Source organism: Cheilinus undulatus, linkage group 16 (genome assembly GCF_018320785.1).
Source record: "Cheilinus undulatus linkage group 16, ASM1832078v1, whole genome shotgun sequence".
In the NCBI taxonomy this organism is placed as follows: Eukaryota; Metazoa; Chordata; class Actinopteri; order Labriformes; family Labridae; genus Cheilinus; species Cheilinus undulatus.
The window spans coordinates 30,414,807-30,441,739 of record NC_054880.1 but is presented as its reverse complement, the minus strand read 5'-3'; the positions used below and the strand labels follow the sequence as shown (position 1 = coordinate 30,441,739).

At 38.1% G+C, this 26,933-nt stretch overlaps 1 protein-coding gene across 2 annotated transcripts in view; it reads right to left on the bottom strand.

Annotated features, from left to right (window-relative positions):
- The window catches only part of trappc9 (trafficking protein particle complex subunit 9), a 341,471-nt gene that overhangs the window by 85,465 nt on the left and 229,073 nt on the right, over positions 1-26,933 (bottom strand). For both annotated transcript variants that reach the window (XM_041809216.1, XM_041809217.1), the window contains one exon: positions 17,720-17,810. In XM_041809216.1, the coding sequence (XP_041665150.1) occupies positions 17,720-17,810 (91 nt within the window). The remainder of the gene's footprint in view (positions 1-17,719; positions 17,811-26,933) is intronic.

Sequence of the window (26,933 nt, the reverse complement as noted above, 5' to 3'; positions counted from 1 at the left end):
AAGTCTATCAGCTTTTAAAAGATACTTAATTGTTTTGGGTTTTGTCAAACACAAAAGTCTGGACTGGACTCATGCAACATGTAAGCTGTGCAAAAACAAGGTAAAATACAGCAGCAACACCAATCTTCATCTACACATCAAGATGCTAGGCTAGCTAGCTGTTGGCAACAACAGCTAGGCTTGCTACATCAAGCCAGTTTGTGTCATCACATCCAGCACTGATTGACTTTAAATAATCCAAAGTCAATGTGTGTCATGGTATACCATGTGATATTTGGGCCACTGTGGGTCAGCTGGTAGAGTCAGTTTTCTTACAATCGGAGAGGGTATGGATGCAATTAGCAATTAGCTAATATTGATGGACACTTCTCCATAACAACCTCTGCCATCAGTGTGTGAGAGAGGAGCAAATAAGGTGAAAGGGCATGAACGGGTAGGTGTCACCTGCAGAGTAAAAGGGCTTTGAGTAGTCAGATGACTTGAAAAGAGATATATAAGCTCAAATCCATTTACAACGTGGTCTCTGTACCATGATACCCTATTTCAATGGTTCCCAACCTCTTCATCTCTTATATATAAGAAAAGCTAAGCACCCCCAAATCTACATTAACAAAATCAACATTCATTTTAATTGTTTTATCTACAAAACCCCAAGAAAACAGGTCTACATTTGTTTATCATACCAAAAGGTGTTTGTGACTATTAAAGTAAAATTTTGCTTTGATCATACTTAATAAATGCCGATATGATATATGCTAATTTTGCCAACCTTGGAGCAGACAAAGCCTTGTGCCGCCCCCAGGTTGCTGGTCATCAGTCTGATGTTAGTGTTCAATAATGGTATTTCTATCAAGGGAATTCTGATTGCAGAATTAATGTGGTAATCTCTTTGCGTGACACCATGTATGTTGTTTACATCCCCGCAGTATACAGTCTGAACTTTCTGCAGCACCCTCAAGAGATATCCTCCTGTAACAAATGTTGTGCAATGTCAAGTATACTTTATTTCACTCATTACACAGCTGGAAGTATCCACAAATGCAAGGACATAAACTAGTTGACATAAATGGCAACAATAACATGCAGCGGAAAATGTGATGTTAAAGCACAGATAAGGCTTTGGTCACCTGATGACATTTGTTCAACTAGCATAAAAGCCACCAATATGGTTAACAACAGCAATGAAAATGGAAAGGATTTACGAAGGGTGTACAGCACAGTTGCTGGCTGATTTGGAACATGTCGACAAAGTTGCCATAACAGACTCACCCAGTGTCCTCCATGCACAGGACAACAGAAAACTGAGGACAGTGATTCAGCACATGCTTGCTATAAAGACAAAAAACAGATCAGTCTCAGGAATTGGCCCCATGGTAAAGCCCATTGTCACCAATGACTGATGTAGCTATCTGAGTCAGTATTGGACCATATCTGACACAAAAATGGGATCAGTGCATCCCTGCTTTCTGTATCCAACTGTGAAGTGCACACTATTGCAACAGAGATATAATTCAAAAATGCAATAAAAGGCATTCAGCAGATTCCCGTCCTTCCTTTAAACATCATGAACAAATCCTCCTCTGATCTGTTTGTGTTTCTCTCTGTTGGGGATTGATGGTGCAGACCCACATGTAATCGTACGACAGTGCTCACTTCTCTGTACTTGAGCAGCAGAAACAGCTGTGTCACAATATTCCCTCTTTGAATAGCACTTGAAACAGTGTGGCAGAGGCTCAAGACATTCTTGCAATGAAACTGGAGGCTGGCCTTGGTTGCATTTAGAAATGTCAGGTAATCTGTCTTTCAGGGATGAAAAGGCAGCCGTTGGGGATACTCTTGTTTCCTCTAAAGAAATCAATGAAGGAGGTGGTTTTATTTGATAGAAAGTGGAGCAGCAGAGAGAGAGCTTGAACCTGAAAAAATGCATTAAGACAATGGAGAAAAACAGTGTTGTTGCTTTAAAGGAGCAAGATAACAAGATGGATGCTTAAACGACAAGTAAAAAACACAAATAGGGGATAGCAGACAAATAGGGGCAATGCAGAGAAAAGGAATCACATACAGAGCAGTTTTAGGGCCTTTTCACATTAGGCGTGATTGTTTTGAAACATGTCTTGGTATGATTGGTTGCCCTATCCCTCTCCTCTCCTGGTCTGGTTTCACATTAGTAACACCGTTTTCTGTCTGAAACATAAGGGGGCGGTAGGCGCGTAGTTGGTGGCAAACCTGCCAATAAGAAGAAACAAGAAGAGACATCCATGACAACCACTTGTGTCCACATTTGTTTATTTTTCCTCCAGAAAATGGAGTCCGCCATGCAGCCCGTAGGATGATATTGGCCATGGGCTGCATGAATATAAGGGACAGGACACTCAACAGTGTGGTTCTGAGGTTTTAAGAAAAACATTGTTTATTTGTGATCTCAGACAAAAAAAAAAAAAAAAAAACCTACAATACCCAAAACTCTAGTGTCACAGCGACTTCTCTGAATGGTGTGATCTCTGATATTCATAGAAATGTCTGCTGTGCCGACAAATGCTGACAGTTGATTATGACAATCCATGCTGTCAAAGTATGAATATTACAATATTAGCATTTAAAATGTAATCATTACAATAAAGATAGGTGTAAAAAAAAAAAGGTAGATATCTGGTTTCAAAGTGTTAAAAGTTATCATTAACAATGATTTAAGTAAAACCCATTGGCTTGTGCGGTACGTAGTTCTTTATCCTCAGAAAGCACTATGTACACAGTCTTGTCACTCCGTCTTTTCCCTGTTTTCAAAAGCAGTTTTGGCACCAAATTAAATGTTTTATTCATGAGTATTCAGGCAGCTGGTTATCTTGGTTCAGGCAATAAAAGTGTTGTAATAAAGATTTTCACATTATCCATTGGGAATCTGAATGGTGACTTTTACTTCAAGAACCAAAGCTGCTGAAAAAGTGGGCAGGTACTGCTAAGCTCTATTTAGACCACTGTCAGTTGTGTTAACTGCGCTTGCTTGGTTAGAAAAAAGCTCTACTCCATGGGTTCTTTATCATTCAAAATTTATGGGATGTTCCCCGGTAACTCACTTGTATTATAAAATACAAGAGTTTGGCTTTATCAGCACTTTAAACCAATCTGAGTTTCTGCTGATGAGATTGGTTGACAATATAAGCAGACTGTAAAAACTCAAAAGCCTGTGTAATCGATGTTGAACAGCAATAAATAATGGTATTATCTGCATAAAAATGATATGAGGCATTAGATTGGTTATTACAAATTATCAACATAAATAGAGAATAAAATAGGTCCTAAGACCCAACCTTGAGGCATACCTTTAGAGACCTCCAGAAAAGAAGGTGGAACTAGCCATCTGCACACATTATGTTCCATGAGACAGATGCTTCACAAACCAGGAAACTTTTTGGTTGGATATTCCAATATGCTGGAGGGCATTTATCAACAAGGGATGGCCTACGGTGTATAATGCCTTTGACAAGTCTATACAAGATCAACACAGTATTTCTTATAGCCAAGAGTCTGGATAAAATCACTTAAAACCTTAGGAGAAGCCATGATAATGCTGTGCCATTTTATTTCACTAAGACCAGGTTTGTAAAATGATCAAATCATCCATCCATCCTTAATTTTCTCTGCCAAACCCAGCTTCCACTGTATGACAACCGATTTAATATATATTACTAATTAAAAATAATAAATAAATACAGGTTATTATAGGTTATTTTCAATTGTTACAAATGAGATGTAACCTGACTATTTTGTCTAACCTGGAAATAGTAGCAGTGGTTGCATTCGCATCTCCCATGAATAGTGTTCAGGACCACCTCTTCAAGCAGCGTTCACACTGATCAAACAACTGGGCTTTAGAGTAAAGTGTACTCAGATTTGGGACTGGGTCCCTAAATAGAAACTCCCTGTAGGCTGCAAATACAAAATGAATTAAATTATTTTATTACATGTTAATAGTTTGAATGAGTCTCTCCTTAAACTAATCTCTACAATTTAAATGTTCATTTTTCCTGAATATATAACCAGCCCTCTTTACTCCAGTTACTCTTTTCTTCTGTTTTCATGTCCCCGGTCTAAATTAACAGGTGAGAGTGGGGTGAACTATCAGTGGCAGGCCGGAGGAGTTTTGATTTATTTCTGCAGCTCACCCAAACTGACGCACTGACAGTCTAGATTGTTCTGTAGCCATGATAAATGTCCCATAAACAGTCGCTCCCAGCCTGTTAAATGTGCTAACTGTTGATGCACACGGGGCCAGGGAAGGAAAAAAGGGCTCCATATGTGATCATAGAGTGAGCTGCTGTACTCTTAGCTGTCGTATCCACATTAAAGCTTCCACGGTGATAGAATTAGACTGCAGCCAAAGTAGAACAAATGATCTCTTTAGCTCTCACCCTTCATTTGGTAAAAATGTATTAGCAGAGCTTTGCTAAAAACTCCTGCTATGATAATCCTGCATGGTGCAGTGTTAAGAAATAATGACTCATAGTTCTAATGGGTTAATGAGCTGGTTGGCATACAATGGGCCATCCCTTTCAGTTCAACTCCTCAGACTACCCGAGAAGAAGAATCATTTCAAGACTCCCTCTGCTACCTCATCATTATCACACTTTCAAGTATTTTTGTCTCTGTCCACCCATCGTAGCCATCGGAGTCAGCACAGCCTCAATTAATCACACACATTGGCCCCAGGGAGAGAGCGAGCCCCCCGATGGGTGTGTGTGGTCCTTCAATCTCACTCCAGCTTTTCACCGTCTTCAATATGAGACCTTTAGGATGGCTGACTGACAGAGCTGGGGCGACAGAGCTGAAAAATAAGCAAATAAATCAGCCTCTGCCAGTTTAGTGCTCCTCCTAGAGCCCATCAGTCAGATAAATGGGCAGCACCTGCCACAAATTTAAGCAAATGTGGTCTCCAAGGCGTGAGAGCTGAGGGTGGAATTATGAGTGTGTTTATGTACTTGGGGCAATGGAAATATACAAGTCTTCATGTCTGATTTTTTATCAATAATTTCTCCACTTGCAGGAAAACATGAAATAAATCATTCAAAAACCACATTATGATCGCCTGAGAGGATGGTTCGGTTCACATTTCACATCTGAAACTATTACTAAAGTGAAAATTTGGTTATTTCAAGAAAAATTAATTCTGAAATTGGATTATGTGACCTTATTAAGACTTTTTAAAATTTAGATCAAACCTTTACAACCACTGACTGTATATTAAGATGAACAGCACTTTTTTTGTCTCCTTCTGTTGATTCAAGCCATGTCTAAAGGGGTTTCATTTCCAAGAGTTGAGGTGTTAAAGCAAAAAGAGTGAATTTCTTTACCACTGCACCACTGGAGGGGATTTACAGGCCAGCTTGGGGCTAAGCCCGACAAAGACAGAGAAAACAAGTGAGCCTAAAGCTCAGTTGTCTTGTTTTCACATGTTAAATAGAAACATATAGCGACGAAGCAATCTCTACATCTCTCTTTCATATACACATAAACAGCATTACTCGCAAACACAACTAGCGGCTAAATAGTAACAAATATTGCATGTCAGTTAGAGGTCCACAGGTAGACCTATTTCCTGTGGGAATCTGCTTGTGGTTCTCCTGGGAGTGTGTGCTGTACGACCCATATGTCAAATATAACAAAAATCCATCTGACGAGTGAAGAGCATCTTGTCAGAATGTAGTCAACCCGTCATGTCTCTGTGTACACTGCATGACAAATGGTGGACAATCAGAGAGTCAGTCCGACTTCCACGTGAGTTGTGCCATTCAAAATCTGTGTCTGAATTGACTGAAGAATTGCAGTGTAAGCAGTAAGAAGGGATTCTTGTAAATGTTGATGTAAAGATAAGGGGCAAAGCTCTCCTGTTGGTAGGCATTGAGATTAACATTGTTGACTTCAGGTCAGGGTGTCAAACCAGAAAACAATGCAAGAAAAATTCTGACCTGCTAGTCTTGTCGAGTTGTGATTACAGGGCATCTTGGACACGTTGTTAATTATGTCCCACTACGAGAGTGTTTGTCACTCCTGACATTCAAAGTGAGGCCCGGAGTTTTACGATGAGCTGCACCGTTGCAGTTGGCCAAAAACCTGGCTGAATTTGTGTAGTCTGAACCGGTCTTAGATCAGTGTTACTCAACCCTGCTCAACCAAAGAGCCAAATTGTTGAAAAATACTCTTGCAAGAGTCACAATCCAAAGCTGGGGGGATTTCAAAAATTACTTGGTAATGAAAAATATATTAATCAAAGCATGCAGAGGGCTTGGTTTCGTCTATCATTTTTTAAAATACTTTTCTTTATCTACAATCAATTAAGATAATTATTTGGGTTAAAAAATTTTTTTAAGCGAACACGTTTTATCCCCAATGTCAAGTCTGTAAGATGATGGTCAACTCCATCAGATGATGGTTGTTAATTTCACAAAAAAAAAGTATAATCCTCTGTTCATTTTATTTTGCTGATATGTAAGAAAAACAGCTAATCTTAATGCAATACAAACTAATTTATTTAAAAAGATTAGTTTAATATGGTAAATATTAGAGATAAAGTTAGAAAATTATACAATTCTGAGATGAGACACTTCAGATAAATGGAAAAAAAAGTAAAAATAATACATTTTATTACTAAACATCATCTCTGAATACCAGTATTGACAACTTGACATCCATCTTGAATTGATAAAATACAAATTAATTTAATTATGAATCCACTTCAAAATGCAAAGTAATGTTTATTCCTTTTCACAAGAATAAATGACAGATATTTTGCATGTTCTCTCTTGCACACATCCAGTAGAAATACAGAGACACAAAATAAAGGTTGAAAATAAAACTTGACATTTAAAGCCAACTGTATTTGGGGAAATAAACTTTCAAGTCTGGGGAATAGTTGTAACTTAGGATGGGTCCTTTCTGATTTCAAAATTTCCCTTTTAAAAGTTTTTTTTCTAAGTAAGACTTTGAAGAGCGACAAGTGGCTCAAGAGCCATGCGTTGAATATCACTGCTCCAAACAATCCTCTAGTGTGTGGTGTCAAAACAATTATTTTACTGCATCAAAGTCTGCTTGACCTCGAATTGTACCAGACATCTTAGACTGACACAACACAACGCAACAGCCAATTAGAGCAAGCAGACCGGGCAGCTACACCAACCAGATGTTACTGCTAACTAATATTAACACAACCATACCTTCATCTCAGTCAGAATGTCACCCTTATTATCTTGACTTATTTTTCTTTTTGCTGCAACTGTAACGCATGCCAGGACAGCCAGGTGATTGTCTTCCATCATTGCTTTTCTTCTTAAGTAACATTTGATTCCTGCAAGTTTCAGTGAGATCTTGCCTGAGTGCAATCTTCACTGTGAAATCATTACTACAGACGGCAGGTGTGTTTTCACTATTACAGATACATCTAGTGTCTAGTCTCTAGTGTAGACTTGAGTCTTTTTGCTGAGTTGGTACAGTTAGTTTGTGCTTGGGCAAAAACAGCCTATAGAACCCTATTGCCCACCAAACAACCATAATGTGATTGCTTGAAAAGGCGTTCTTGGTCTGCTTTAAATTTGGTCCCTGATGTGGAAACTAGCAATTAAATCTGTGTCTTTAAGGATGGTGGGATTCTGTAGTCATAGACAGCACAGCAAAGACACAGAGCAGAAAAAACAATTTGAGGCTATTTTAACATATGTTCTTAAGTTCTTACTTTTGTGCAATGTCATTTTCTTTATTCTTTTTTTATCTTGTACTTAAACAGTTTATTTAAATATCTTATCTCTGTCTTTTAATGCTCTAAATGTTCTGTTTTAAATCCAGTAAAGCACTTTAACTTGCTCTGTGGATGGATGAATGGTGCTCAAGGCAAATTTATGTTGAGATTTATTTATTATGCAGCCTTGATACACCCGAACTGTTAGTGTCACATACAGTGAAAAAAAAAAAGAAAAAAATGATGGATGTTGCATTCATCAGAGCTCTGTGACAAACTGAATTGATGCCATCCTACAGTAAACTGTGCTAGAGACAGGCTTACTACTGTTTCCCACACTGTTTCGCAGATAACTGCAGAAGTGAGAGGAGCCGAGTTGAGCTAATCAATCTGGCGTATCGCCGCTTTAGGTGCAGCCAAAACACTTCCATTCCATTTTTGCCATGCATGTATTCATCCCCGTCCTCCCTCTCTCAGGTCAGCAGCTCTAATCCTCATCACCACACCAGGACTTCAGCATTAGGTGGGTCAGAGCTGTTTGGCAGCACCATTTGTCAAACCTGCAGCACTCAGGGCAATCAGGCACCTGACAAAAGCTTAAAGGCACATTATTCCACAAAGTGTCCCCTGTGTGCGCTGAAAAGCCGGCACCTGTGACTGCTCCAAACGTCCATCTGTGCTCATGCAAAGAGAAGGGGAAAAAAATATGATGGTGTGCCAGTTCAGAAGCACTGTCTTATTAAATTATCTCTCTGCCTTTTACAGCAAGGCCCCCACCCTTCTCTTTCCATCTCTCTCCGAGGCTAAACATTTGTCTTTCCATTCATGGGTGAATTTGTATTCCATTGAGATGGGCTCCTGGTGGCAGGCTGATGGTGGGAGAGGGGGGTAGGGCGGGGAATGGGTGCAAAGTCCGCATTCAAGCCGGCTGTTTTCCATTTCACTGCTTGGTTACAGCACTCAACAGGCAGACAACGCTGGAAATCAGAGCCTGTCCAGGTTCTTAAATACAACTTTGACTTAAATCAGTTCATCATAAGTATCTTGCATTGGTTCTTATTGAACACCCCATAATACTACCAGTCTCCTAACACTTTTCAGTGAGGATGAACATTGTACTAAATACTCCTGACATTTCCTACATGGATTTAAAGTCTTTATAAATTTGTCTACATTAATTCTACTGCTGCTGTGTTACTGAATTATTAACATGTTCTAATAAATCATCATTATTTTATACTATACTGACTCACAGCCAACTGTACTAACAGTACTGTTTGATGTGGACTCAATTTCCCCCAAGGAGATCATTAAAAATGTTATCATGTTTAATCTCATCTTACAAATGTCAGGGCGCTTCCTGTCTGACTCAGACCTCGTGCTCTCTTTTAGCACAGCATCATAACCTGCAATGATGGTGTCAACTCCTCGGGGACCTCGGTCTCATCGGCCAGATGACTGTTTATTTAGCAACACTCCATTAAGTTGACACTGGGACAGCTATCACGAGGTGTAACCTTTTGGCTTTAATCAAATTGACAGCCATGGAGCTGTAATCAATGGAACTATTTACATAATGTCAATCTGCAAATATACCCATGATAGCATCTGTACTGGTAGTGGATCTAGAATACAATAAAATAGATAAACTTTATTTGAAAACACTGGTTCTATTCATATCTCATTCAAAATAGGAGTAGAAACATTGATCTGTAAATGTGAAATACATCAAGGTCCTTCCTTTATACATAAAGCTCAGATAGTGCAATGTCTTTTTAGTTTATACAATTTAGGACATTGAACCTTTTTAGTCCAAATAAGATATTACCAATCACCTGAGCAATATGTAAAATTCAATTCCTGACTCAAAAAAAGCTGTGAAACTGTGTAGAATGTAAATAAAAAAAGAATACAGTCCTTATTTTATTCACAATAGAACATAAACAACACATCAGATGTTGAAACTGAGACATTTTACTATTTCCATCCATCCATCCATCTTCTTCCGCTTATCCGGGATCAGGTTGCGGGGGCAGCAGCCTAAGCGGGGAAGCCCAGACTTCCCTCTCCCTTGCCACTTCATCCAGCTCTTCCCGGGGGATCCCAAGGTGTTCCCAGGCCAGCTGAGCAACATAGTCTCTCCAGCGTGTCCTGGGTCTTCCCCAGGGCTTCCGCCCAATGGGACCTGCCTGGAACGTCTCACCAGGGAGGCGTCCAGGAGGCATCCAGACCAGGTGCCCGAGCCACCTCATCTGGCTCCTCTCATTGCGGAGGAGCAGCAGCAGCTCTACTCCGAGTCTCCCCCGGATGGCCGAGCTTCTCACCCTATCTCTAAGGGAGAGCCCAGACACCCTGCGGAGGAAACTCATTTCAGCGTCCTGCATCCATGATCTCGTTCTTTTGGTCACAACCCACAGCTCATGACCATAGGTGAGGGTAGGAATGTAGATCGACCGGTAAATCAAGAGCTTCGCCTTTCGACTCAGCTCTTTCTTCACCACGACAGACCAATGCAGAGACCACATCACTGCCGACGCCGCACCAATCTGCCTGTCGATTTCCCACTCCATTCCTCCCTCACTCCTGAACAAGACCCCAAGATAGTTGAACTCCTCCACTTGGGGCAGGCTCTCACGAACAACCTGGAGAGGACATTCCACCCTTTTCCGACTGAGGATTTTACGATTTCATGAAACAAATTAGCACATTTGACTTTGATGGTAGCAACACATCCCAAGAAAGAAGGGGCAGTGCCATATTTACTTTTAAATAGCATCCCCTCTGCTTTTAAAAACAGTCTGGAAACATCAGGGAAGTAAGGAGACCAGTCACTGTGTTTTCTTTGCTGAATTTTTCTGAGAAGACAGCAGCGTTCCTGGAACTTATTCATAAATCGCATCTTCTTTGCATGATAAAGTTTTAAAGACCCTGTAAAGTGAAATCCAAAGTTTTTTAGTAAGTAGTTTAGATATGTTGGAGTATGTTCGCTGTAAACATGTGAAAACACTGAGATCTACATGTGACTAAATAAACTGGACCGTTATAAAGTTTTCACCTCTTTCCTGGCTTGGTTTCATGTGGGCGGGGTCAATATGTAGGCTCATGATGTCATGAGCCCACAGTAGGGAATGACCCCGCCCCTCTTACTCTACAATATAAAATCACAGAGCAGTTTATCTCAGTAGTCTGTTATTAGCTAATATCACTGCCTTTATTGAAAGTTTACAGTCAGTTTAATGCTTTTTTTTGTTCATTGTGAGGTAAATTAGTCAAATTTATCAGCCACAGTGGCCTATGGATCATTTAAAGCATCATTACAGAGATTTGAGCCAGAAAACAGACTTTCTCTCTTCTCTGGCACAGAGCCAGGCAGCTGCATTCTGCTCATAAGGTCACCGTAAGGTCAACATACATATTGTAACATTTTTTTAAATCTGAGAGGATCCTATTTCCCCTGAGCGGGCGTGGCTTCAACTTATTCAACAGACACGCCCACACCATCCTGGAGTAAATTTTACTGCCTCATTTTTTCAGGATTTTGAAGCTTAATTTCATACACTTTTAGATGTTTTAGTTGACTCAATTTTGATCTAGGGTTCATAACACAGTGACTTGTCATATAACATTTTTAATTTTCTCTTTAAAGACCCTTTAAAGAGAAAATTAAAAATGTCATATAACATTTTTAATTTTCTCTTTAAAGGGTCTTTAATTCACACAGTGAATAGTGCTGACATGCTATGATTTCTGGAAGTTTTCCTGAGCCCATGCAGTGATAGCCAGGTACGAATTCTGCCGATTTCTAATGTAGTGCCACCTTAGGGCCAGAAATTACAAGCGTCAAACGTTGACCTTCAGCCTTGGCCCTTGCTCATTTTCGAGTTCTAAGATTTCTCTAGATTCTCTGATATCATGTACTGTAGATGGTGGGATATTCAGTCTCTGCAATTTTACGTTGAGCGACATTTTTCTGAAATTGTTTCATAAATTTTAGAAGCAGTTTTATTGCAGATTGGTGAACCTCTGCCTATCTTTACTTCTGAGAGACTCTGCCTCTTTAAAATGCTCCTTTTATACCTAGTCATGCTCTTGACTTGTTGCTGATAAAGCTAAATAGATGCAACATGCTGCTCCAGCTGTATTTCCCAAGTACCACTTACTTTTACAGTTGTTGATGCTCTGTCCCTACTTTGTTGAGATGTGTTGCTGAAATCAAGTTTAAATAAGCTATTATTTTTCATGTAATGGTAAAATGTCTCAATTTTAAAATCTGATATGTTGTTTCTGTTCTATAGTGAATAAAATACAGGTTAACATTCTGCTTTTCTTAACAGCTTTTTGAAAATCAGAGTTGTATTTAGATTCTATGAGACAATAAGATCTAGATTTAAGATAACAGAAATGACCCTTTGACTTTGATAGGTTGCTGAATTCCATGCAAATATACCATGTTTATAATATGGTTTGATATGACCAAGGTAAAATATCTCCTGAGGAAAAAGATGGGATAACATCAACACCCTAATTATGTTTACTCCAACAGCACCCGGTTTTCCAATTTTAAGGATGACAAATAGCCCCTAAAGAGTCTGGGTAAATTAAACAAGTTCAGCATGAACTTCTGCCCTGTTAACTTTCCCACACTCTATGTATGTACACTGAATCTAACAGCACCATAGTCAACAGATAAGACTGAGGGGTCCTTTTTTCTGTTTATATCTGAAAAAGAATAAAAGAAAGATGATGGCAAAGACTTTCACTGGTGGAGCAGAAAATGAAGTGACAACCAAACGCACAGTAATCAGAAATCTTTCAGAATGCTCAGACTTCAATCTTTCTCAAGATTTAGGCATAATCAGTCTTATTTAGAAGATTTTTCCTGCTCTATAAAACCTCTCAGTAAACTACCATATAGCAGCCACAGCTGCAGATATTAATGTTAATTTCTTTCAAAAAATAGAGGCTTTTTGAGGAATTGCGGCATCTGTGAAATCAAACAAACACAGACAGAAAGTTATTTTCAAGCTGTCCACATATTCATGGTGAAATTACCAGAAGAGATGTGCTCTCCAGACGGTGTAAAGACAGGAGAGAGAAAAGAGGAGGCAGTGCTCTGATCTGTGTTTGTGTTCAGGGTAAAATATGTGTCCAGTTGCTCTTTATGTGTTTGTTTTTTCAAACAGGTTTACAACATTACCATAATCGTAATCCACTTTAAATTCTAGCCCACTCAGTGCAGAGCTGTCCTCTAAAGCCCAAAATTGAAATTCAGCACAAACAAAAGGTTGTTTCACTAATTAAAAAAAATACTTACATTATTCATTTGTAATTATGTCATGAATTTCATCCTATGTGATCGTACATTATTAAAGCTCTGCTAATGTGAATGTGGAGGGAGGATCTGCCTAGAGGTAGACTCATTCACTAATGGCCTCCTTTTGCTCCCTATTCAATAATTATAATGAGCCTGTAAACACACACAAAACCATAGAATTGATCCTGGCACTTTCTGTGTTCTCCATTTACAGGAACCTGTGTGATAAAATATTCATAGAGCTCTAAGGAAGACAGTCACGAAGAAGCATCACGTTCCTCATGCGATACAAATGGTATGACAATAGTGGATTTATGTAAATGTGCTTTTACACCAAAAAAGTTTACCACCAAACTGTCAGAGTCTAGGACTAAAATCCATTGTGTCACCAACCAAAATCATAAAGAAGATTTCACTGTTGATATTCATATTATTTCCTGCCTTGCAGCAACTTTGCTGAGTTAAGGCAACATTATGTAAATTTTTCTGTCAAAGTCAATGCACAGTCCAAAGATTCAAAAGATTCTAAAAGGACTGAGTTGGAATAAAAACACAACTATTTAACTAAAGTAATTGTACAGTTACTTGTACAGTAAAAATGTTTTTAAATAAAAGTAAACAGTATTTCATTTAAATTTTACTTACCGAGTAGCTACTGAGTCACACCACTATAATAAAGTTAAATACAGTCAATCTATTAGCAAGACGATGCATACTGATAATGAATACGTCCTATGTGTTCTTTAGGAGCACTGAACATAGTCAACAGATCTAACTATAGTTACAGATCTAACTGAGTGGATAACTTCTCTCATGGTGCAAACGTGTCTCACATCAAAAACAACCCACTAGAAACATGATCAAAGGAACCCCAGCAAGGCTCACTGTACAACCATAGACTGTAGAAAGAATTGGACAAACCCTGTGTGACGTCAGTCGTCTGCTTACAATAGGCGAACTCAAATGGCTTTTGAAGCCCATTCGTGGATGCTTCCTTATTGTAATCGCGGTCTCAACTGAACTTTAGATCAACCTAACAGCCCGCCCACTAAGCGCAACATTTTTTAGAACTGGAGGTTGCCGCTTGTGTACAACAGGCAACATCCATACAAAACACATCGAAAAGCTCTGCCCAAGAGCAAAATGACGAACTAGCCCACACATCCCCCAGATCTGAAATGGCAGTGGGCAGAGCTTAGCTCAGCTGATTTTTTCAGAGTTGAACCAACACTGGAGGATCAACACTATCAAATAACTCCAACACTGAAGACCATTTCACCCTGAAATTGACATTACACTCTGGGTTTTCAACTGTGTACAACAGCTGTCTGGGTTATAAGTCAAAGTTGAAAAAGTACAAGAGAACTGTACTGAAGTAAAAGTGCAGTTACTATGGTTAAAACTTACTTAAGTAGAAGTAAAAATAATGATTTCAAAATGTACTCAAAAATGTACAAGTACCCCAAAAAACTACACACAGAGTTTTGAGAGAATGTAATTAGTTGCTTTCCAACCCTGGAAAAGGAGCAGCAGCTCAACTCAGGAGAGCTGCCTCATTCGCCAACAGCTACTTTTACTGTTGCCTGCACAAAAATGGGATCTCCAATCTCGAAAGGCTATATGTCAAACAATATTTGTGGAAAGCAGAATATTTTGTTAATACAATCAAACTGTGAAATTGGAAGTAATTACATTAATCATTCTTTATATACAAAGTCTTCACATGAAACACTCCTGTCCCACTCATCAGCTGTGCAGAGCAGCACGAAGCTCTGCCAGGTAATGCACAAAAAATTCAAATCTGTAGCAGCTAGATTTGTCTATTAGTAAAAATGTTTTCAGTAGTTAATTTAGTCAAAACGAGCGAGCATCTTAGTGTTTACATGTGCCTTAACATTGCACTGCCATGCTATGATTGTGATGGCAAGGAAACATGCCTACAGCATCTTTATTAAAGGGCATCAGTAATGAATCACCCTCATGCAGGAATAATACATCCTAATGTTATACACTATCTGTGTACACACGTGCTTGTCAAAGTTAGTGTATTAATAATAAGTAATATGAAATTGAAATTCAAAATACAGTAGGGGTTTAACTGTACACAGAGGTCACTGTTCGGTTTGTACCTAGGTTTTGGGCCACGGTATGGGTACAGGTTTAGTTCATCGATAAAAAAAGAACAGATTAATAACTTTAGGGTTCCCTAAATTACCTTTTTTAAAACTAACATTAGTGAAGCGTATACTATCAGTGCTATAAAAGCAACACCAAAATGAATGGCCAATATATCCTGACAGGAAATATACAAATAAATACATAATTAAATGCAAATTTAAATATGTGCATTTTAGGGCAATGTATCTTGTTTATCATTGATAAGATAAAGTGTGCTATGACATTGTTGCTAATAAATATCATTCGATACTCACTAGCAACTAAAGACGAGCTAATGTGAACACAAGATGGGACGCTGCAACAGAGCCAGAGCAGAGCACTTAAATACGGGCGTGTAGTCGGTGTTCTGTACTTCTGCTGATCCAAATGTAGCATAGATGGTCTATGGATGATTTAAAGCATCAAAACAGAGTGATTTTATAACTGAAAACAATAATATTAATGAATCTGTTTCTCTGCTCTAGCACAGAGCCAAGCAGCTGTGCTCTGGCCAGAGTTCACTGTAAGGTCAGGGGGCAGGTTAATCATAGGAGTGCTTGTCTTTTTCACTCGAACCAGCTGCAGCAGGAACAAACATCATACTGGCTGGAAGTGTGTCCATGTTTCACTTGTCAAGTCCTGGATGATTAAAAGAATCAGACTGTGGCTTTGTCTCTCTCAAAGAAGCAACAGTTCAATCCCTCATGTCTGTTAGCGTGGAGGTGCTAAAGTTTAGTAAAGTAGCCAATGATGAAAATGTTTTACTCCTGCCAAGTCTGTCACAATAAAAGCCTCCAATGCTAATCATCATCGAAAACATGAAGAGGAAAAGCAGGAAACGGAGTGTTTTCAGCAGAAACTTAACAAAGATGTATCACAAACAGGAGATAAAACTCAAAGACAGAGACTTTTCAGCTCTAAACTGTTTGTCATGACATAAATTTGGTTATTTCTCAAGTGGCTTAAAAAGCGAGTTGTTACACAGCAGCATAGTGAACAGAGGAGTCCTCAGGTTGTGGCATTTTTTATTTCCAGAAGATCTGATGTCTAATGACTGGGCGTGGCATTACTGCCTCATTGTTCCTCATTTTGAAGCCTAATCTTACAGAGCAAGATATATTTTTCATGATCAAATTTTGGCCTGGTGGTTCATAACACCGCTGCCTGTCGTACAACAAACTTAAAATACAGATTTTTTTTATATTATTCAATACGACCTCTTGAAATCTGCCCAGCTTTTCTTTTGAGTGAGTAGCAAATTAGCCATTTAGTGGTATTTTGCCATTAAGAAGATAAAACATAAGCACATAAAGGGAATAATCAAAAGGAGATAAAAGAAGAGAAATTTGTAAAGATGTTTAACTGAATAACTGAAAATTGATGCTCTGTATCTTAAACTCAGTTATTAAACAAAATAATCAAGGGTTTGTAACAGAGCACAAACATTAAAAAACACAATATCTAAACAAGAGGGTAATTTTCATCTACAGTATCTGTGTTAGTGTGAGGTCTCAGACACACATGGTATTAAAAGCATCCAATTGGACTAACGATTTCAGACACGGGGGAATGCTTGAACTACGCCTGTAATTGAGCCGTGATAGTCTTTGCAGCCCTGATAAAGGCATCCTAATGGGCTGAGGCAAATTATCTGGCTCATAATCAGCAAGGCTTGCAACGAGCTGGAATCAAACTGCAAGAATGCTTTTGGAGAAATGAAGACACGGGGAAACATCCGCTGCAATTTCACTGAGAGTGCACAAACAATGTAGACTATCAATCTAAAGAATGTGTATCTCAACATCTTCACAACAGCTTTACATTCGCAGAAGAACTTGCATGTCAAATGCCAAAATATGTGAAGAACAGTGAATCCGGTGAGTTATTTGCCTTGATCCCCCCTCTTATTTCTGTCTCAATAGATACTTGCAATTCCCCGTTCAATCTGCTGCCGTGTCATTTTGCAGATTGCTTTCTCTTTGCAAAGGCAGGACAGCCCCAGCTGACTAATCAAAATGCTGGCAGGGCCCAAAGAGAAACCCGGTATCTCAGAAAACAAACATCCGCAGAAAATCAAAAGTGATTTCAGAGGATGATCACAGATGGTGCGACCGCAGAGTGCGCCGACAAATTCTGTGTGTCCCAACTGACTCGCACACTCCCCAAGCTGCTGTCGACACTTCTCTATAATAGACTGTAGCCCATTATGAATGCAAATAAAAAACATGGCTTGAGTCCCATTCTACTGGTTTATGCACTAACTGACGAGTAAAGAGACAGTTATAAAACCACATAGATTTCCATGAGTGGCAGGAAAAAAACAGTGAAAATAAGTAGAACAAGAAGAGTGGATAAAAAATAGAACACAGAAAAATCCCCTGGAAAAGTTTAACGCCCCCAGCTTGTATCATTTTAAAATAACAAACCCATGCAGTTCTCAGATTTTGATCATGATTGCGATATTAGAATGTCAACACAATTGCTGAGGATCTCCTTTACAGAGAAACATATAAGGCACTCACCCCACTGCAAAGGAGCTAGCTGCAGGTGCTCCAGGACCAGCTGGTTCAGGACTCCCTCCACACTGGCCTCTCCACGCCGTTGCAGAGAAGGGTGAGCTTGGTTAAGGAAGCAGCATGGAGAGTCTTGCTTCATTCACAAATTGATCAAATGAGACAATCTGCTTTGAAACATGCCTGCAAAAAATAAAACTGTGACGTAATGGATACACTTGTCAGCTTGTCTCTCTCTGACTCTCTCCCTCTAAATCTAAACCCTCACCACCCAAGAACAGCTTCAGCAGATGTCTGAACATGAGCCTGGTTCTGGTGAGATTTCTGCCTGCTAAAAGGAAAGAAAAGTTTTCCTTGCCACTGTAACTTTGCTAGGTATTGCTTTGCGCTGAGCTCATAGTGGATTAATGTTGGGTCTTTGAAATAATGTAAAAAAACCAAGAGTATGATCTCGAACTTCCCTCTTTGTGACGTGTTTTTTAGATAACTTTCATTAAATAAACATTGAATGATAATAAGGATGATTCATTTATGTAAGAAAAATAGCCAGTTTACAAAAAAGTCAAAAATTTAAGATGGAGAGTCTGTTGTTACCAGTTCAAACTGTAATAGATTAACTTCTGTCTTCCCAACTGACAGCTGTCAGACATAAAAATATAACATAAAAGTCAACATTGCCATGTTGTTTTTGTTTGACATTAATTTTGATGTTAAGGCGACAAAGAAAATGGCAGTAATAACATGATCACAGGACAGGATATATTTTTTTTAATGCAACATCAAAACAAATATGGCTGTCAGAGACCAATTACCCAGATAATATGTGATGATAAGCACACCGCTGATCATTTACACAGCTGACATTTGGCATAATGAGTGAAACAAGCAGGGCCTAGAGCACTAAACCAGTGTCGATTAACCTTTTAGAGAGAGTACAGTGTGCATGTAGGCACAAAGAGAGAAACACACAACCACAGAAACACACTGCTGTAAACTGTCCCTGCTGGATGGTTTCCAAACTCACGGTCTGACTCATAGCTATGTCAAAACATGCACCTGCATCATATTTGTATGAGAAAGGGTAAACAGTGGCAGTGTTTTGGCTTTGATCACTTGTAGCATGAGCTGGTAGAGTTTCGACTTCAAGAATTCAGTGGAGCTGTTTGGTGACAAGAGCAACTCACAGCTATGTCAGGACTGAGTCTTAGGGGGCTTTCACACCTCTAGCTTGTTTGCTATCTTCAGATTCAGATAATAAAAAGATGCAATGATGCATGTTTCTCTTGTGTTCATGTAAACATTATCACATAAGAGAGAGTGATGTTATAATGTAAGTGAGCGGTCCTTCTTTGTTTTGGTGATGATGCAGATTTTAAATTATTTGTTTTCTAAGGATCTTGAGAAGACATCATCATAGGAAACCAGCTTTTATTATCAAGATAACAGGATAAATGAGTCAAGATCTTAAGAAAACAACCATAATTAACCACTTTTACAGCAAAACAGAGTTGAATAAAATATATGGATTCAAGTCTGCCTTAGCAGACATGTATTCTCTTTTCAGTGGGGCACAAATTTATGTCTCACTGAAAAGAGCTCTGCGACAAACTTTGGGTCCCAACCCATAAACAGAAAATGAGTGCTTCACTATATCATCACTGCTGCGATATGGTTGTAGGCATAAGGCCATAAGTTGAAATGCTTGATCTAATGGAATGTTAGCAGTGCTGCACAATTAACCCAATTGCAATCATGATGTCAGACTGTGCAATTACATAAATGTATAAAAGGCTGCAATTATTTTTCCATATTTAGTAGAACATGAAAGGGTCACAAAAACGGCTGCAGAAAGGCCTTTAGGTTTACATCAGTGCCACTGCTTTTGCACTTTAAGTACCTTTATTTAAAAGCCCTACAGTAAAAAAATAATCAGATTTTTCATTTTTCATGATACTTAATATTTGTATGTTCTGAATAGAGAAATACACACATCAATGCTATCATTATTCTCTACATTTTCACTGATAACCAAGCAACTAGTCTCATGATACCATTTATGTATTATAACGTAATCGCAACAGCAATATTATCCAGTATAATTGCAATTGTACATTGGATTGGATGGATGCTGGTGTGGTAAAGCCAGTACAACATTCTGCCTGCTTTTTGCGCCCCACATGGACTGTTTCTCTGGCATACACCAAAGCCTGCTCATACCTCTTGCATGAATTTTAACACTATTGCCTTCCTTCACAGTCTCATGATACCTATGCAAAATGACAAAGGTTTTCTACTTTGTTTTGATTGTCTAGATTTTAACACAATAGTGGGACTAACTTTAAAATATGTGTGGGTTTTTCCTCCTAAAAATCAACACAACTACGTTTACATATTTGAACACAGCTGGAAATATTTGCTGTTGGAGTCTGTGTTGCTCGCTCTCTTTCTTTGTTAAACTGTTCATCTGAGCAGAGACGGATTTAAATAACTCCTGTTTTGGCCATCTGTGACATTTCAGCTGTACAAAAGAAATCCTGACATCCTGACTTTCGTCCATGTGCACTTTATAAAAATTTTTTTTTTTAAATCACATGCTAAAATGCTGTAACAAAAACAGGAGGACACTGTATATTAAATGGACAGTTTAGTATTATGTTAATTCAGAGGAAAGATACAGACAAAAGAAAGACAAAAAAACAATTACAGCTCTGACCTGTCATTTTGACTACTTTGCTCCTTCAGACCACTGTCTGCTACACATATGGCAGTGCATCAAGTCCAACTTGAAATGCATTACAGTTCTAAATAATACTTGATTTTCTTTGGGAAAAAAACACCATTTTGTTTGAAGAAATATCTTTTGAATGTTGATTATCACTTACCTTATTGTGAAATATCTTTAAAGAAAGGGTTTATTTCTATTCTAGTGGGGAAAAAAAAACCTCACAGCAGCAGTCCCCTCATATGCACCTAGGGATTTTACCCCTCAACAACTTGAATCATATCACTCTCAAAATCTTGTAATGGTAAGGAAAAAACCTGCAGATAAAAGGACACACTTTAGATGTCTGGAAGAAGGGATAACTGCGTTATGAATTTGGTGTAAGTACTTATTGGAACCAAGGGTCAAAATGACACATGATTTAAAGACTCCTTCTATTGATCGATGCATCAATTTTCCCAGCACTCATCCAGGTATGGGCTGCAATGGGAGCAGAAAAATCAAGGTAGTCATGATTTAGTGGGGTTTCAAATGGACACATCTAAAAATAGGTTGAGTTATATGTTCTGTAACGAGAGTACAATAACTCTGATGGAAATGATTACTCAATAAACATGGTAAAAAAATGCTGGATAAAACTATCTGTGATAGGGAAAAGGAATAAGTAATGGGATACAATTAAGAGCCAAAACTAGTGAAACATCTAATTTCACTGCCTTCAATAGTTAGGGCCCGTGTACCGACCTCGGTCAGCGAGGACCCTATTGAAACTGTAGCCATTCTTCTTCTTCTTTATTATTATTATCCTGACTGCAAAATCGCTAATTTGGGGGCCTTAACATGCTCAAAAACTCACCAAACTTTACCCAAAATTGTCCCCAAGGGGAAATAACAACCTTTTGGTGGAATTTCGCAAATCCATCCAGCAGTCGCCACTGGGTGTGGCTAAAAGTGAGATAGGGCCATGGGTAACACCTACATGCACCAAAATTGGTACACATATGTGTATCATGATGAGATGAAGAAAAAATTACATTATGGCCATCCTCTAAAATGTACAGGAAACCCAATACAAACTGTTTTTCGTCAAATTTTGGCATTTTTGGAAAAGCACACATTTCGCATTTGAACGAACTCGTCCTAGGGATTTCAACTGATGGACTCCAGAGTTTTTTTGCATAAACTAGATCCCCTGGAGATCTAAAGCTGTGCTCTGCAGGAGTTTTCACCAGTAGGCAGGGCCGTAATAGGGGCCCGATTTTGCTCTATTTTTTATGTGTTTTTTACAGTAAAATTTACACTATACAGCCTTTAACTTTTTAGTGCTTATATCAATCATCGCCAAACGTCACATGGATAATCACACATTGGTCCTGAATACAACCTTGCATCAATATCAGCACTTTGTCACAGCGCCCCCTTCTGCCAGGTGAACATTTACACCCTTAATTTTTCATGTCTGTTTTATGGTTTGTCACAAAAAAAATCACCAAAAGTCCACCGTTCATTCTAGGCCAATGATTGTCACTGTGCTTATGGATCATCATCAAGTCCATTAGCTCCGCCCCAATTTCAAAAGAACTCAATTTTTTGGACAATCATACACTGAAAACTGATGTAACTGTGGTGGAGATCATTCTGTGGTCTTCAGAATGTTATGGCAACACATCAGTATCACACTGAACACACCCACATGAAAATTGACCATCATGGCGCCATCCTCTGCAAACAGGAAGTGATGCAAATGGGTAATTTCTGCATTTTTCTTACTGTGTTGAACCTTTAATGCTCTGATTTTCACATAAAGTCCTCAATATCTGTCCCTACATTGACATGTTTCATTATCAGACACCCCAGTGTTCATGTCGGCCATTTTGATCCGTTGCCATTGGACAGGAAGTGGGTAATTTCTGTGTTATTCTTACTGTGTTCAACCTATAATGCTCTGATTCTCCCCTGAACTCATCCATATCTGTCCTAATATTGACATGACTCATTAACACATGCCCCAGTGGCCATGGCGGCCATGTTTATCCTTCGCCATCTGACAGGAAGTTGGTTTAACTCTCAAGTGAAACACCCGATTGCCTTCAAATTTCTCATGTATGATCAGGGTCTGCCTCTCTTCTAATTCCAATGTAAATTTCATGGATTTGCTATAGCACCCCCCACTGTAAGATGCCATTAGCACCTCCATTAGTCCTCCAAGGGGACTTATGTCCGGAAATCAGAGTGGTATTTCCTAAAACACAAGATGGAGATCTCAGCATGTGCTTTGTAGACGACACCTCAGTGGCCATGTCGGCCATTTTGATCCTTCGCCATTGGACAGGAAATGGGTGTAACTCTCATATGAAACAACCGATTGCCTTCAAATTTCACATGTATTATCAGGGTCTGCCTCTCTACAAATTTCAGTGTTAATTTTCACAGTGTTGCTCTAGCGCCCCTACTGTTAGATGCCATTAGCACCTCCAAAATAAAAATTCCAAACTTTTGATGATTTTACATCATAAATAGTCCTTCCCTCATCATCTCTACATATCAATATCCACCTCTGACAAAGTGCACTGTGCTGATTTTTTTTTTACGTAATAACGCTCAAAGGAGGATCGCCATGGCCTCCCTGCCTTGCAGCAGCACACTGCAGGGGTTCACATACACCCCACTATTGCCACATGCTAGCGGTTGCGTGACGCCCCGACAAGCACCGGGGTGCAAGGGCCCTTCAGTGCCTAGTTTTCTTTTTATTTGAATCACAAACACCTCCAATCATTGCATACCTGCTTTGGTATAAAAGATGTTCTTGGCTCTTGTTTTTTTTTTTTTTTTTAATAACTTGTTACACTTAGTTTAAGCCACATGTACCAAGCAATTCTAGATCAAAACTTACCTTGAGATATATAACAAAAAGATAAGTTTTGCATATCTTGCAATGAGAACAATTATCTGCTAAAGACACATGGAAATAATTCTTGTTAAGTTTCTTAAAATGAGATTAACTTATTTAGATTTACACTGTCCAAATTGCTATTTTAGGTACACCTATTTAATTGTTAATAATCCCATCAGTCAATCACTTGGCAGCAACCGATGCATTAAATCATGAAGACATGTAGACAACCTGCTGCAGTTTAAACTGATCACCACAACAGTGACCTTGATTGGCCATAGTTGTTGGTATTAGATGGGCTGGTCTGAGTATTTGTCATATTGTTGACCTACTGGGATTTTCACACACAACCATCTCAAGGATTTGCAGAGAATGATGAGAAAAAGAGAAAATACCCAGTACGCGGCAGTTCACTGGTATAAAATACCATACTGATGTCAGAGATCAGGAAAAAGGAAAATGACCAGACTGAGTACCAGTGTTAATTTCGACTAAGACTATGACTAAAACTGTTCATTGACAGCCTTTTTTTCATGACAAAAACTAGACTAAAACTAACAAAAATACATCTGTGATGACTAAAACTGACAAAAAACTAAGTTTAGTTATTGTTGAAATGACAAAAAATTAGTCAAAAATGTAATGTAGTTTTCGTCAGGCATTCAAAATCTGTGAAATTTCTCCACTCTGGGTAAATCTGTCAAATGCAATGCTTCTGTAGCTCTTCTGCCTCTCAGCTGTAGAAAGCAGGGACCCCAGGTTTGGCAGGGTGCAGAGAACACACTACCATGATTTGTTACCAGATTAAGGCAAGAGAATAAATGCTTGGACTAAAAGTAAAGACTAAAATGTGAGGACTATTTATGGACTAAAACTAGACTAAAATATTTTGAGTTTTCATTGACTAAAACTAGACTTAAACTAAAAAGGGTAGAGATGACAAAAATGGGACTAAAACCAAAATATATTTCTTTTAAAGACTAAAAATAAAACTAAAATTAAAAACAGCTTTTCATTAATCTTGAAGAGTTAATGTTACACAATTTGCTTTGAGCTAATATGAAACTTTTCTCTGATATAACTGCAGTTTTCTACATTTCTAAATGCATATTTTTCCTTTTGGTAGTTTCTCTGTAAACTGAGCAACAGCAGGATCTGTCTTTTGACTAAATATTACAGGAGTCTCTCCAAAGAAGTTTGTTTAAATTCACAACTTCATCCAAAAACGTATATTCTGAAAGTGATAAATGATAAAACTGGCAGTTTCAGGCTGATTTTTGTGCCACTGGGAATACATTTTCATACATTGTCATTTTCTTTCTTCATCTCTGCCTACATGCTGCCAAGTGGCCTGTTGTTAAAACAATGCACATAATGATGGGAGTGTTTACGCCTTCGTAAAAGGAGAAATATAATGGCAACTTTAGTAGCTCTGAGAATGGATTCATTATTGACTGAACACCATGCTCACCAGAAATCTGACAAGCACTTCTTGAATATTTTCATGTGCATAGAGGTAACCACCACATGATGAGATATGTGTTGATATGCAGCATTGTATGCATAAAAACTTGCAGCTCTTTTTATCAACGTGTTATTTAACTCATGAGTTTTTCCAAAGATTTTGACAGCAGGAAACTGGCTCGTTATGGCTTTACTGTCAATCAAACAGTCTGTGTTCCAGAGTCAGTAAACTACAGTGCCTTGTTTGTTGTTTTTAACAAGTATGAGCCTCACATACATTCATTATGATAGTTGAGAAATTTGCTGTTGGAAAAAGTTCTGAATTCAGTAACAGAATTTTAAATATGACCACAAAATTAGGATGATTAACATACAAGTGAAAAGCTCACATGATGCTATAATGATGAAGCTAGCTAAGAATACGAAAATTAACATTTTACACATTGTTAACCAAGACTGCCTCTTCAGTGATCAGAGATAGGGAAACAAATCAATATTGTGGAAATCTAGAGGGAAGTCTGGTAATATTTTGGATGAAAAAAAAAAAAAAAACGGACCAAAAAAAAACAAAACAAAAAAAAAAACAAAACATTTGTTTAACCATCAGCTTATATTGATATCCCTGTGTAGTGAAACTGTATTGTAATGTACAGTTAGTTATTTGCAGTCACAATGGATTTGAAATAGACCAATCAAGATTTGACTGAAGTGGAGACTTTCAGGTTAAAATTTCAGGGGCATCTAAAAAATAAGGCATTTAAGATTTAGTACTCACAACCATTCTATTCAGAGTACTTCCATTATCAGGGGCTCAAGAAAATTTAGAAAAACTTATATATTTATAAATCTGGAAGCCATTTAAATTATGGCCCACGATATTTCAGAAAATGTTTCAAAAAATATAATTATTATTTAAATATTTTAAAAAGGTATTATTGTAAAATTAATTTTAAGTTTTAAAAAAAATATATTAGTTATACAGTAATTTAAAATACATATTTATATCCTATTTTAAACGATAATTATAACCAATTAAGCAAGATGATAAAGTATGAGGTAATGAGCTTAAAATTAAGAAACATATTTTTCTTATTTTACTAATTAATTAACAAATTTGAAGACTTTTTGTAAATATTTCAGTTGTGGGTGAAGTTTGGTTATTGTAGAGGGATGGTCGCGCAAATGGGAGTGAAATTAGATCTTAGGAGCTTCATGCTTAACATTTTTTGACTGTTTTAAATTATTTTAGCAAAACAGAGTTTTAGATGTTGCCCTTATGAGCAAACAATTTATTGCAGACACGCTTTAGCAATAAGCAACAAATTGGCTCCTACACCCAGAGTGACATTTAAATGTCTTTTAGAAAAATGTCACTCCAATAAATATGAACATATTCTTCAAAAAAATCTTTTTGTGAAAATCCTCTGGAGCTCATGGACATCAATACTTTTTCTTTTTAAAGATGCTTTACTGGGCTTTTACGACAGCCTTCAGTTTTTTCTCCAGGAACTGAAAAGATGAATTTTTTTTAGCACTGACCAAATATTTACAGACTTGAATGTAGAGGCAGTGCACTCATTTTGATTGAAAAACTTCTTTTTCTAAGAAGTCATATAACAAAGCTGAGAGTCTAGACCTGCCCTCTTTGTAAGGTGTCTTGAAATAACAAATGCTACCGGAGCTTGCAAATAAAGACCGACTTGGATTCTGATCCAAGATGATGCTGCAGCCTTGTACTTCACTCTCTTGAATTTCGCTCTCAGAAGTCAAAGAGTTGCTCTGATGACCACTCAACAGTCACAGATTGTCAGAAAATAGGGCTTTTATTTAACAAACACCTCAGCACTGTTTAATGTAAAATATCATGCACTCTCTCTTGTTGCATCACTGTATCTCAAATACTGTGAGAAAGTTTGAAGATGTAAAAGCCTCATCCTGTACACATATTTGCAGTCATTAATCTATTAACCCTACTTATAACTAATTTAATCTTTTACCATACTCAAATGCTGTAAGCAGTTAATCTATTAATTGTTGCTCAAATACTGTAAAAAGGCTCTATATTACATGCCTCACCTCACATGCACATTGCACTTATTAGCTATCTTAAATCATCTTATCTACATTATGTAACTGCAAACATC